The sequence below is a fragment of the Hyperolius riggenbachi genome, chromosome 1, assembly GCF_040937935.1.
Source record: "Hyperolius riggenbachi isolate aHypRig1 chromosome 1, aHypRig1.pri, whole genome shotgun sequence".
Classification (NCBI taxonomy): Eukaryota; Metazoa; Chordata; class Amphibia; order Anura; family Hyperoliidae; genus Hyperolius; species Hyperolius riggenbachi.
The window spans coordinates 357,489,684-357,503,669 of record NC_090646.1 but is presented as its reverse complement, the minus strand read 5'-3'; the positions used below and the strand labels follow the sequence as shown (position 1 = coordinate 357,503,669).

Sequence of the window (13,986 nt, the reverse complement as noted above, 5' to 3'; positions counted from 1 at the left end):
CCAGCGGGAGCGCGCATGGGGGGGGGGGGGGGGGGGAGCGTGCGACCAGCGGGAGTGCGCACAGCCTAACTGGACGAAAATTTTCGTCCAGTTAGGCTGAAGTGGTTAACAGTTGGTTAACAGTTTCACAGCATCAGAACTTTGTTTTTCTTACCGAAGCATCATTTTAGCTGCATTTTTAGCTAAGCTCCACCCATCAAAGAAAAAAAGCCCGGGCTTTTTTTCCCTGATGCTGTGCAGAACATGATGGGATTTCCTATGTTGTTATTCACGTTGCCTAGCAACTGGGAGAGGTGCTCAGGACACAGGACAGTTGGAACTGTGTCTAATGCTCCCTGTCACCTCCTTTCAACCAAAAAGATGGCTGCCGTCATGCAATCAAACATTTGCCTGTTCTTTTAAAACAGTGTGGGTAAGAGATTATATTACCTATCTATTTTAATTAACATAACTAATGTAACTTAATGACAGTATGTTTGTTTAGGCTGCAGTTCCTCTTTAAAGGGAAGGTCAAAGAAAAATAAAAAAATGAGTTTCACTTACCTGGGGCTTCTACCAGCCCCATGCAGCCATCCTGTGCTCTCGTAGTCAGTCACTGCTGCTCCAGTCCCCCGCTGGCAGCTTGCCGGCCTCGGAGGTCGGCGGGCCGCATTGCGTACATTTTTACGCATTCCCGCTAGTGCAGGAATATTAACACATACATTTTTACTCGTTACTGGTTCTATGCGTACATTTTTACGCATTGAACTACTAACGCGTAAAAATGTATGTGTTAATGTTCCTGCACTAGTGGGAATGCGTAAAAATGTACGCAATGCGGCCCGCCGACCTCCGAGGTCGGCAAGCTGCCAGCGGGGGACTGGAGCAGCAGTGACTGACTACGAGAGCACAGGATGGCTGCACGGGGCTGGTAGAAGCCCCCGGTAAGTGAAACTCATTTTTTTTATTTTGCTTGGACCTTCCCTTTAAGAGAAAAATAGTGCCCAGTTTGGGTACTTGCCTCAGTAGAAGGAAGCCTCTGGATTATCCAAAGTCCCCCCAAAGTTTGTTGACAAGCCCTTGTCAGCGAAGCATGGCCGCACTGCACAGGTGGCTGTTTGCGCCAGCGTATTAGCACAGAGCTTAGCAGGCTCAGCTTTATAAGCAGAACCCTAGTGGCTACTCATTGCCAATGCACAGGCTCAAACCATCCTGCACCTTCACAGTGTGGCTGCACTCGTTCACAGACGGAAGCGTGGCCACAAACTTTGGGGTACCCAGTGCTTGATCGGCAAGGTGGAGGGGACAGGGGAAGCCTCTGGAGGATCCAGGGCCTTCATTTTACAGAGGCAAGTATCTAAATGTGTGTCAATCCCCCAGGTTTGCGTTAATGGCTGAGTTTAATCCAGCATCTGTGCTTAGCTTTATACAGCACTGCAGACAAGAGTTGATTTACTAAAAATGGGGAACAGGAGTTACCCAGCCTTTTTTTAAACTTCAGCTATTAGGTGGCAAACATTTACAACCTTCACCTGGGTCATATCAGAATATGACTAAGTTTAGCAAATAAGAGTTTGTGCTACTGCAGTAAGATACAGCACCTTCAACAACCATACATATTTTATATGTAAAAGACAGCCTTTATCCATAAAAAAACAACAACAAAAAAAACACTCAACTCCATTAACCACTCCATTATCAATGATCTGATGTGACCCAGGTGAGGTATGGAAGCTTTAGCCATATATAACAGTAGGCAAAAAATGCAGTCCAGGTTTGATGGATCGCTTATATTGTCTAGTGCCCTCTAACTTTAGTATGCCAACTCCATTGTGTCTAAACAGGGTGGATATACAAAAAAAGAAATGATTGTTTAACTTGTGAACTTGGAAGTCTACTCTAAAACAAAGCTGAGGGCATAGAAACCTCCCCCTTCCTAATGCAACAGTGGTGCTTATTCATGTAGTACAGAAGCAGCTGATGTACTCGCACATTCACTCTCTGTGCCTGCAACTGAAAAGCCACACTATTTTCAAGTGAAAGGTGGAAGAGGTTTGCCTTCTGCCTATGCAAATACTGGCTTTCAGCAATTCTGTATTTGCTCAGGAGGTTTCAAGGGCACAATGTTCTGGCTTATCACTTCACATTTTTTGTAGCATGCCCAGGTTTCCATGACCTGGAAACCTGCATTTATCAGACAAAATAAGGTTGCTGTGGGGGCGCAGTGCAGTACAAGGAGTAAACATTAAATCTAATCACAAGGATCTGTAATCTTTAAAACAGTACCTACCCTCATACATACAAGTAACTATAGTGCCACATAGTAAAAAGCAATAGGAATACTGAATTTTTAATCCTAAAATTAAACTCTACTATTGCTTTGAAAAAGTTAATCTTTCAGTTCAGTTCAGTGCTTCGCAGAGATTAATAGCAATCCTCATCTTGGTTGGCTTACAAGCAAGCATGTAAAACACAGTTCCTAGCAGACACCCAGATAGACAGTGTGATAGGAGAGTGTCCAGGACTGCAGCCAGGTTATAGCCATTACCAAATATGGAGAGTGTCAAATTGATTAAGGCAAGGAGTTGGGTAAGAGGAAATCATTAGCAGAGCATGGTTTGCATGTAGGATGGAATCTTCAAATGAACATAGTGATGTATGGAGGAGCCAATTGGAAAGAGCTTTTGCAGGTAAGAGTTGGAAACTTGAAAAGTCCCCCTTCTTTAATTGACAACCTGAGAAAAGAGGTGCAGCATCAAGGAATAAGTAGAGATAGAGGAGTTGAGTAGCAGTTCAGGATATACTGGAGAGGGGCCAGAGCAGACTTAAAGATTGAGATAACATTTAGCTATGCGAGAACTTAAAGCAAAAAGATCAGGAGAAGAGAGAAAGATTTGCGTATCATCTGCATGTAAGCTATGCTAGAAGCCAAAATAGCTAATAAGCTAGCCAAGACCATAGGTGGTAGATGGTAAAAAGAAAAGGTCCAAAGACTGAACCCTGTGAACCTCCAACAGAGAAAAGATGAGGGGTAAAGATTGTGTTAGAATGTTCAAACGCTGAAAGTAAATCCACTGAGATAAGTCAAGTCGTGAGAAGCATTGAATACCTAGAGAGTGTCCAGAATTGCGATCAGCAAATAACTGAAAAGCTGCTGAAAATCACTTCAGAGCGAACTAAGCTATAGTTTTTTTTCAACAGTTACACTTGGTCAACGACGACAAGCGAATACATATGTACCGTACCCATTTCTGTTGATATGCAATGCAAGGTACAGTGTGTGAATGAGGCCTTAAGAAGGAGTGGTTTCCCTAGTAGAGTTCATGCAATTTGACCTTATGAACTGCACCATCTACTCACTTTCCTTCCTGATTACACTTTATTCCCTGTGGGAGCATCCCATCAGTGAGCCTTTCAATTTCAATGGACCCAAGAGCATGCAGATCTATAGGAAGTAATGAGCGACCTAAGGTCAGAATCTTATGATGCTGCATTAAATACATATAAATTACAATTACAGTTATATGATCTTGAGGAACTCAGGTCGCCCAAAGTCCTTCTTTAAATAAATGCAACAGTTATGGTAGGGCTCTTGCTACTCGGAATGTTTAGAAGAACTGTATATTTTTCATCTCATTAATTGGAGTAACTCTTTAATATTAATCAATCTACTCTTTAATTTTAATTAATGAATCATGATCAAAGGATTATCAGAGATTTTGGAATAAATATTCTGCAAGAGGTCTGTACTTAGCAGACACAAACACAATTTTATTTACTCTACCTTAAGGCCAATTATAATCCCTGAAGAATATTCATTTCACTTTTTCACCTTTTATACGCACACACATTTTAAAAGCATGAAATACAGTTATTTCTCACTGTACAGTTTTCCTAAACTTTCATTTTTGTCTTTTTAAAATTGGAAAACTTTACCAAGTGCATCAACAGAAGTGATTGGTTGCACATCCAGGTGCAGCTCTATGTCTCTTGGGACAGTCAGGGGCTTCTCATCTGTCATCCCATTAACTCTCCTAAGAAACAAAACACATTTCAACATCTATATAAAGAACTGCTGCATTGAGAAAAATAGAAAACATACAGACAAGCACTCTCCCTTCCTTCAGACACTTTCATACAAGGGCCAAATTTGGCCATTTACTTGAAGGACATAATGAAGAACCCAAGCTCCCACCAGCCAAGTCAGCAAAAGCAAATGTCGCTAACTTCAATTAAAAATGAAGAGATCTGTAGTTATCTGTTAAAGGGATACTGTAAGGAAGGGGGGGGGGGGGTCTGAAAACCCCTGCGCCTGCGTTGCCGTGTCCTCGCTTCCCCTGATGTCACCAGGAGCGTACTGCGCAGGCACAGACCATACTGGGCTTGTGCTATACACTCCTGGTGACATCAGCGGGAACGAGGACACGGCAACGCAGGCGCAGGGGTTTTCTGACTTTAAAGTCAGAAATTACAGAAGTGAGCCAGAAGCGGGGCCGGAGCATCGGTGAGCGGCTGCGTGGGCACAGGATGTCTGCGGGGGACCATTACAAGCCACGGGTAAGTTCAACTCATTTTCCCCCGACCCCACTACAGTATTCCTTTAAGCTGCAGGAAACTGACAGGACTATGCCTGCCCCTGCTATTTCTATTCTACAGTGAAGCCATCCACACTGGGAAATATACAGTAACCTATCAGCCTTGGAAACAAACGTCATATTTCCAGGAAATCATTTTGTTGTGTTACACAGTGACAATAAAGTGCATTAATCTTGAATTTCCATATCTAGGTTAAGTGCTTACGCAGAAACTGTACAAAGCAGTTCTGTAAAATATCATGCATCACCCTCCATTCCCTACAAGGTCTTTAGTTTTATGGCAACAACCCACTTATTCAACAGGGCAGAGGTATACATATCCAGGGGAATACTGGGAATGTGTATTTAGCAGGTAAAAACTGTCACTTCCTTAGGGCCCATTCACACTTGGGCACTTTTAGCCTGCGATTCACACTCGGTTGATCACCGGCGATCAGCAAAGCGCTGCTGCACAAGTAATCCTATGGGATTACTCTCACTGCAACATTTGCAATTATCGGAAATTGCAAACACATTGCATGCAGCATATTGCTGGTGATTGCGTTGCAATGCTCATTCACTAGACTAGGTGATTGCAACCCTGACTTGCGTTTACAAGTGTGAACGGGGTTTTATACCACTTCCTGACAGGAAAATAGTGCAGGTAACACACAAGCAGCTCTACAGAAGTTTAAATTATGTCAGCGTAATACAGCTTGCTAAATTACTTGAAATATATATTGATGTTTGGGAAAGGACTATTTTCTTAGTGAAAAATCAAGTCACACCTTAATTCTGCTGTACTTCATAATAAACTATGCCTTGCATTAGAGAGGTATTAGAAGACTGCCAGGGCCAGATTTACCATGAGGCACTGTAGGCATCGGCCTACAGGCACCTGATAAAGGAAAGGCGGCTCACTCCTCTCCCCAAGTGCCTCCCTCCTTCCCTGTGCAGAGTCCTGATAAGACTCACCCTGCTCTTGGCATTCCACTGCTGAGATCTCCCTTCAGTCAGGGGCACCCATAGTTATGTAATACTTGGGGGCACCTCTAGCTACTTAATACTGAGGATACTTTTGGCTACCTAATGCTAACGGGCACCTGTAGCTACCTATGACGGGCAAAGGAAGTAAGGGAGAAGTGATAGCTGGAACAGCCAGCACACTTGCGGTGCGGTTAAGCGGGGGTTTGTGGGTTTAATGGACGGTGAAGTCTGAAGTGCCAGAACATCTGTGCCTATAGGCTGTTGTAATGAAAATCCGTGCCTGAAGACTGCCATCATGACCTCTAACAATATGCCATTTTACCAACTGCAGTGCTGACCATCTACATCTAATGCTTTCAGAATCACTAACCTGGAATAAGCAGGCAAGTCATAAAAGTCAGAACCACTAATTTGTTTTCAAAAATTTTCTAGCCAGGGTCAACATTACAACTAGGGAACTAGTTTTTTTGTGGAAGAAATTTAACAGGGCAGCCTTCATAGCTATCTAATGCCCTACGGCCTAGGAGCGCACAATTATTAAAGCCTTACCTTTCTCTTTTGGCTTTGGGTTTCTGCTTTCCAGCGAGTGCTAGCAGCTCATCCTCGGATGGATGTTTGTAACGGAACAAGCTATTTTGTATAGGATAAAGAAGATAATTAGAAGGAGTACAGGTCCTGGACTCTCAGAATCATTTTTTGTCTTTGCAGACACTTCAAGACACGCATATACAATAGCACAGATGCAACACCCCTCTACTGCTGCTTATGTGATCAGTTATCTGCTTATCAAGTCTGATGATCAGTAACTAGGCAAGGACAGGAAGTGAAAGGATTATAGATAGCATTATTCCGACCTATACGTAAAAGATATGTAAGTAATCCTCTCACAGAAAGGGAGAGCAGAGAAAGGTTTGACAGATACAAGGGGAGGCTGGGTATGCAGGGAATCCCACTGCAGTCATTGTGGACAGACTGATGATCAAGGAGAAACATTACACAAACGGCAGCCAGGGAGTCAGTAATAGATTATAATTGCATTATTGATTGGAAGGCACACTGGCCTTAATTACAATATTGGTTGTTAGTATACTATTCCTTAACGGAACCTTGAGGACTACAGAGGCTGCCTAAACAATGCCAGTGCCATGCTCAGCTTTAGGGTTTGTTTGTTTTTTTCAGTCAAACACCTACGACAAGGATGAATCCCGTTGAGTCAGAGCATCTGATCTGCATGCTTATTCTGGGTCAGTAACTTATAAGGCTACGTGAGGCAAACCTAAGAAAGAAAAGTTTTACTCACTTGGGGCTTCTTCCAGCCCCTAGAAGTCTATCAGGTCCCACGCCGAAGTTCTGTTGTTCTCTAGGCCGCCGTTGTCCCCTCTGTAAGATCACAACTCATGCCTGGGTTATGGTGTTCTGCGCATGCATGCTGCGGGCCTTAACCCAGCCACGGATTTGTGATCTTACAGAGGGGGCAGAAGCGGCCTGGAGAACAGGGGAACTTGGCCATGGGACCTGCTAGACTTCTAGGGGCTGAAAGAAGCCCCAGGTGAGTAAAAGTTTTCTGTCTTTGGTTTGCTTCATGTATACTTTAATATTAGAATTAGGCAAAGTTGTTAAGCACTCCAGTGAGGATAGACGCGTGCTAAGCTGATATGGTGCTGTAGTCCAGCAGCACCCCAACACAAGAAGAGCAGAGATCAGCAGCACCACGTAGATGTATTTAAAGCTCTTTAATGCATGAAAGAGATAAAGCCCAGGGACAGCAACAGATGCTGTTTCGGAGGTATACTCCTTCCTCAAGCTGTATAGGCTCACTCACTGTGAGTGATCCTACACAGCTTGAGGAAGGAGTATACCACCAAAACAGCGTCTGTCGCAGTCCCTGGGCTTTATCTCTTTCATGCATTACAGAGCTTTAAATACATCTACGTGGTGCTGCTGATCTCTGCTCTTCTACTTTAATATTAGAGTCAGAGCATAAACACAGAAGTCAGGCAACTGGCATCGTTTATTACAGAATTAAGATGGCAGCCCCCGTATTCCTCTCACTTCAGGATTCCTTCAAAGATACTGTGGACGTTAATACAGTGAAAAGTTCATGCTGTTTTGTACCATGAAATAAAGAGATCCAAGTTACTTTTAAAGTTAGCAACTGTAAATAAAAGCATTGTACATGACAACAACTACAAACTCCCATGACATCCCCGAACGTAAGGAGCCACAAAAGACTAGATAATTCCCCCGGCAGCTACGGCTCTGGGGAATTACTGCCAGTCTCTTCAAGTCTTGAAAGCTGAAGGCTTTTCCAAAATTTCTATACACTCGTACTTTTTTGTGCATGTAAAAAAAGAATCAAGCGACATGAAAAAAAAAGTTTAAATAGCTGCAAAACTGCTAGAGCGCATACCACAAGGCATGTAACCACTTTGAAGTATTACAAGACTGAAAAGCATGCTCCAAGGAATTATTTTTGTGCTGAATAATTAAACCTAGCAGAAGGCTTCAAATGAACTCACCTTCCATTACATAGGATCCAGCGTGCTAGGGAGTAGTGAGGAGACACTCTCTGCATGATAGTGGCCACCAGTAAGGTGACCACCATCTGCACTCCCATGACAGCCTGTACAGAGAAAGAAAAAGAACAACTTTAGAATGAATAGTGAATGCATCCCACAATGGCCCATATGCTGTTCAGTTTTTCTCCTAGGTGATATTTTCAAACTTGTCTATAAAATGCCTTTTAAACCAAACAGCAAGCAAGTTTTGACAGTACTTTTTTCACCAATGTTTTGGTAGTTTTACAATTGTAACATGGTGAAAAGTTATTTTAACAATAATATGAAAATTATCTCCTAGGAGAAAATTGCATGTGGGTCAATATGCCACAAGCATGTTATTACACTACAACACATGCGTGGCTACTTGTTGGATTCTGACACAGACAATGCACTTTAATTTCTGACAGTGTCCCCCCTGGTGTTCTCACACAATTGGAACTGTGCTCATATTGCAGAAACAGAAATCGGCAGGGGCAGGTGATAAGGGGGTGTGGGTAAATAAAATGCATGACATTATAAGCCATTAGCACTGAAAAATACAAACACACAGCAAACCCTCTAATATAGATAGTGATGAAACTACTATTGTTGTTGAAATGAGGAATATGATAAAACAAAAAATAAACAAAATGGCAGTACTCTAAATAATGCTGATTCAGACACAACTATGTCAGGGAGAACAAGTTTTATGCAAATTACTGTCGTTTTTGGTAAGCCAGTATCCTCTAATATAACGAAATTTGTGTTTTTCCCCACTGTCAGTGTTACAGGTTGTCATGTGCTTGAATTTTGGAATACTAAGAGGTAATATTGGCAAGCATCCCTAATATCTTAGCTAGATAGAGTATACTAACTGTAGGGTCACAGTACATACAAGCAATGGGAAAACTTTGGCTTTGCCCCTGCACTGTGCAGTATTAAAATGAACATTTAATACACCTTAAATGTAGTAACAGCTGAAATAGATAAAGAGGTCAAGCCTACATGTGGCACTGGTACTCTGCTGGACCCTACCAGAGACCTCTGCATTGGAAACATGTTACACTGTATCAGCTGTCTTCCTACGTCTCCTTAGATGTCACTGTATGTAAGGAACAAATAAAATGCTTTAGGCGGTGTTCCCACTTGATCGGAGAACAGACATTTTTTGTCAGTTCTCCTTTCATTAAACTGACAGTGAACAAACAAAACCTATCTTATAAACAAGAGCCGATCACACTCTGCCACAGATCCTTGGTATCTGCTGCAGTGGGGGACCGCACTTCTGTGCAGTCTGCGATAATCTTCGGCAAGTGGATGCATTCCCCCATATAGACTATGGGGGTAACACATTTGCTCCAGGCTACATGTCCTGCCTCCGCTCGCTCCCTGTACACAGGGCGAAAGCATGGAGATCTCCATTGGGCTGCAAAAGACCAATGGGAATCCTCAGCAACAGGGAGAATTCTCATTGGTTCGTGGTGGACCAATGAAAATCCTTCCTGTTGCTTAAGAGAATTGGTTTATTGCAGCCTACTGAGAGCCCTATGCTTCTGTTGGCTGGGTACAGAGAGGGACCGAGTGGCGGCGATCGCTTTAGACGTGCAGTCGCAGAGCAAACAGTGCAGAGTGGATGCAAAATGGATGGAGTGCATCTGCTTACCATGTCCATTTTGCATTCGCTCACGTTGGGACTGAACCTAACTCAGTCAATAGTATAGTAGCAAAAGCATTATGTTGCAGGAATGGTTATTTTGCCCAGAGATACAACTGTACTTGTGGTTGTCCACAAAAAGATCTTTTGAGGGTTGACTGAACTGAAAATAAATTGATGAGATAAACAATTGCATGTATAGCTTTACCTCTAAATATGACTTTCCCACAATCCCACAGTCTTATTTAGAATAAAAATGAGTTTAAAGGACAACTGAAGTGTAAGTGATATTGAGGCCGCCATTTTTTATTTTCTTTTAGATAATGCCAGTTGCCTGGCATCTTGCTGATCTTTCATCCTTCAGTAATGTCTCAATCATACACCTGAAACAAGCATGGGGCAAATCCAGTCAAACTTGAGTCAAGCATTTATTCTGCATGCTTGTTCAGGGTCCATGGCTAAATATATATATTATAGGCAGAATATTAGCAGAGCAGCAAAACAAATGTTCATGGGTTAGAAGTAAATATAGCAGCCTCCATATCCCTCTCACTTAAACGCGACGCCCCCTTGATGACGAGCGTTCAGAGATTCCTCTTCCTGCTCACAATGTCACACGACATTACATGACGGAAGCAAAAGGGAAGTCAACCGATCGATGTACTTTACGCGGAGTCATCAGGGATCTTAAAGATCCAATCTGCTATGGTTGTTATCGGCTTGCACCGCTAAATGGTGTTCGTGTGATTGCGCGCCTGTACCCACGTCGTAAGATCACAGAAACGACCGCTCGTGACACACACACACACAAAAAAATATCACCTGGGAAAATTGCTTGGTGGGTACGGGCATTTAGTTGTCCTTCAAGGTTTGTATTGACTCATCTGAATGGCACAGTCATTTAATGTTTTACAGCTCACATCCTGAGCTATTGACTTTGTTTATCTTGTTCCTGAACTTGAAGGTGTTTCTCTGCCATGCAATAGTCTTATGGCTAATATTACTCCTCAGTGAGAGTTAAAGTGGAACTGGTATATTTTCCACTGGCTTTAGAACTCTGAGTAACTGAACATTACGCAAAGATCACCTGCCCGTTCTAAGGCTGTTGCTACCTGTGATAAATTTCAGAATATATAGCTTATATACAAAATTAACTTTTAGTAACTTGAAACAATAATTCTTGGTCATTTTGGGTGAGATTTTACCTATGACCACTGTACAGACAATCATGCTCTGCTCTGCCTAACAACATATCCTGTTCCACGAAGAAAAAACAGGAGACAAGCAAGAGGTGGCCTGCTGGTTTAAGTGACAACTAAAGCAAGAGGAATATGGAGGCTGCCATATGTATTTCCTTTTAAACAAAACCAGTTGCCTGGCAACCCTTCTGATCTATTTGGCTGCAGTATGCCTGAGTAACACCATAAACAAGAATGCAGCTATTCTTGTCAGATCTGACAATAATGTCAGAAACACCTGTTCTGTATATGCTTTTTCAGGGTCTATGGCTAAAAGTATTAGTGTCAGAGGATCAGGAGGACAGCCAGGCAACTGGTATTGTTTAATAAATATGGCAGCCCCCATATCCCTCTCGTTACAGTTGTCATTTAAAGTGTACCTGAAGTGAACTATGGAGCAAAAAACAGATACTTTTCTGCAGTGGCGTAGCAATAGGGGTTGCAGAGGTAGCAGTTTTAGTTCTCTATTGGCTCTGTGCTGGTAATAATCACTTCTATAGATGCTCTAAATACTTGTAATCATTAACAAGCTGTTCCCCATCCCCTTCGCTATGCCACTACTTTTCTGGATCCTGCAGAAACCTCTCACGCCGTCCTCCAGACCACCGTTGCCACTCGTGGACCCTCCCAAAAAAACCTGACAAAAGCTTATCAGAATTATGATCATCATGACCGTGTTCCTTTTCCTGCACAAACCCAGCCGTACTGCACCTGCACAAGTATGGCAGTGCCTGTGCAGTAAGTCGGAGCTGCTCCTGCACTAGCAGGTTCATGCTACTGTACAGGCATGGGTGCAGCATAGCCACGCTTGTGCACAACGAAGAGCATTGTTTCGATCTTTAGGTCCCTGGGCAGCTGCAGTGGTTGGGAGGATGGTGTCTGTGGGAAACCTCTGCTCACAATCTAATCCCTACTGTAATCACATGTCCAGAACCAGCAAAGGGGGAAGCCAGTTAACATATGTGGTAGTTATTACCACAGCATTGATTCTTCAGAAAACACTACAATTGCCCACTTTAAATAATTCTATGTTTATTGAATTTAGTCATACCTATAACTTCATATTCCAACATAAGTAACCTGGCTGCAAAATATCTAGCAGTAACGAAAATGCATGCATACTAATTAATAAATATATAAATGTAAAAACAAATACCAAAATGTGTATTCTGCGTGCAGGTGAGGGATGCACAGCAAAAGTACATATAAGGTAATAATCGTGACAAGAAGTATCTTATGCACAAAAATAAACTCTACAGCGTAATCATGCCATGCTATCTCACCATGTCCTGTGTACTCTTGGAGCCTGCTTGTTATATTACAGATATACTGTCTTTTAAATTTCCTCAGCCATGTGATGAGAGAACAGCTGCAGGAAGGAAGGACATTGCGCTGTCCCTTTAAGGAAGTTAAAACCACTTTTAGCCCGTGAACCATTCACGAGTCGAGTTTACTTTGATTGACGGCGCTGCTTCAAATGGTTTGCCACTATTTAACACTAGGAGGCGGTGCCTTTGTTATTTATATTCCTTCTATATATCCGGGTAAGCGGAAGAGCTCTCTTTATGCATGCTGGGAGTTGTAGGCTCTAGGTTTAGGCTGTGTAAAGGCAGCACGACATTGCTTTCCTGCTACGCGTGCTTTCTTGCGCATGTACTTCAGACCGCTTAGCTTGATCTTGTACTGCCGTAGGGCGAAGTTATAATAGTCACCTGCATCAGTGCATTTACTTCTGCAACTGGCGAAAACTGTAAAATACTAGATAGAAAGCGTGTGTATTATATATATACTTATATATTACATGCTAGTTGTTTTGCAGCTCTTAAAAGCTGAGAGAATAGAATTGTTCAGATAAGGGCCAGGTAACCCACAGAACAGGGACAGACATAAGACTTTGTTTTACCTTGATAGGTGATTTGTCTCACAACTTGGAGCCTGGCAAAAAGGCACTTAAAGCAAACCCCCGACATGAAAAACTAACTATAACAAATAACTTGTCTATATATCTTATCTAAAGTTTAGATAGTTAACAGAGCAAATCTGGCCGCATATAGGGTTGCCAGGTGTCCGGTTTTAGACCGGACAGTCTGGTTTTTGGCCGCTGTGTCCTGTCCAAAAAGGCATGTTAAACCGGACAATTAAGATGTCCGGTTTTATGCCTTTTGCCACTTGCCGCCAGTAACTCCGAAACATCCGTTCATCAGCCGTTTCGGAGTCACAGAGATCATTCTGCCCGATTAGCAATAGGGATTCGGGAAGCACTACTGTGGATATGGCACCGCCCCTGTTTGTCATCACATCACAATACTGAGATCCGCCTCCAACATGGCGGCCTGTACGGCTCCGAAGTTGCGACATGGTGATGTACGACATGCCGCGCTAACTTGTGTGCGCATGCGCAGTGTCTGTAGTGAGGCTGTCTCCTGATGGTGGGAGCGGGGTTTTCCTGCAGTTTGTAATTCGGCAAAACTGTGCAGGACTCGTCACCAGCAGTATGGCGTTCAACTTCGGATCTGCTACAGGGGCCAGCACTAACCCAGGTAGGAAGATAGTGAGAGATGGGGACACAAAGCTCGGGGGGTGTTGTATAGAAGCAGCACGCTGTCACACATCATGCTTGTCAAACCTTATGTTACTGCTGTCTCTCAACACGATTACAGCAATTGAAATACAGTTTGATTATGAAGTCAGTGTAGCCCGTTTTGGGTAACAGGCCCGACACCCGTCCGCCAGCGCTGCGCGACCGCTGATTCGCTGCCTGGCTGTCAGTCAAAGGCACAGCCAGCCAGCTTACGCGGCATAAGTTACGCCAGCTTAAGTACCGCCCCCGAGCCCGCGCTTCCCGACGTTGCTACGTGTAATGCTTGTGCATTTACTGGTGAAAAGCGGTCTCTTATTATGTGCATTTACTGGTGAAAAGTGGTCTCTTATGTGCATGTACTGGTGAGGACAGTTAGTGACATGGCTATGTACTCTGTAATGTGCTGCAGAAGATGTCAGTGCGATATAAATAC

The 13,986-nt window shown here is 43.1% G+C and overlaps 1 protein-coding gene across 1 annotated transcript in view; it reads right to left on the bottom strand.

Annotated features, from left to right (window-relative positions):
- TMEM161A (transmembrane protein 161A) overlaps positions 1 to 12,491 on the bottom strand; it is a 38,771-nt gene extending 26,280 nt beyond the window's left edge. Inside the window, exons 1-4 of the mRNA XM_068234193.1 lie at positions 12,256 to 12,491; positions 8,060 to 8,163; positions 6,090 to 6,170; positions 3,916 to 4,013 (exon numbers count right to left, since the gene is read on the bottom strand). Of these exons, the coding sequence (XP_068090294.1) occupies positions 3,916 to 4,013; positions 6,090 to 6,170; positions 8,060 to 8,163; positions 12,256 to 12,258 (286 nt within the window). The 5' untranslated portion in view covers positions 12,259 to 12,491. The remainder of the gene's footprint in view (positions 1 to 3,915; positions 4,014 to 6,089; positions 6,171 to 8,059; positions 8,164 to 12,255) is intronic.
- Between the last annotated feature and the right edge of the window lie 1,495 nt (positions 12,492 to 13,986).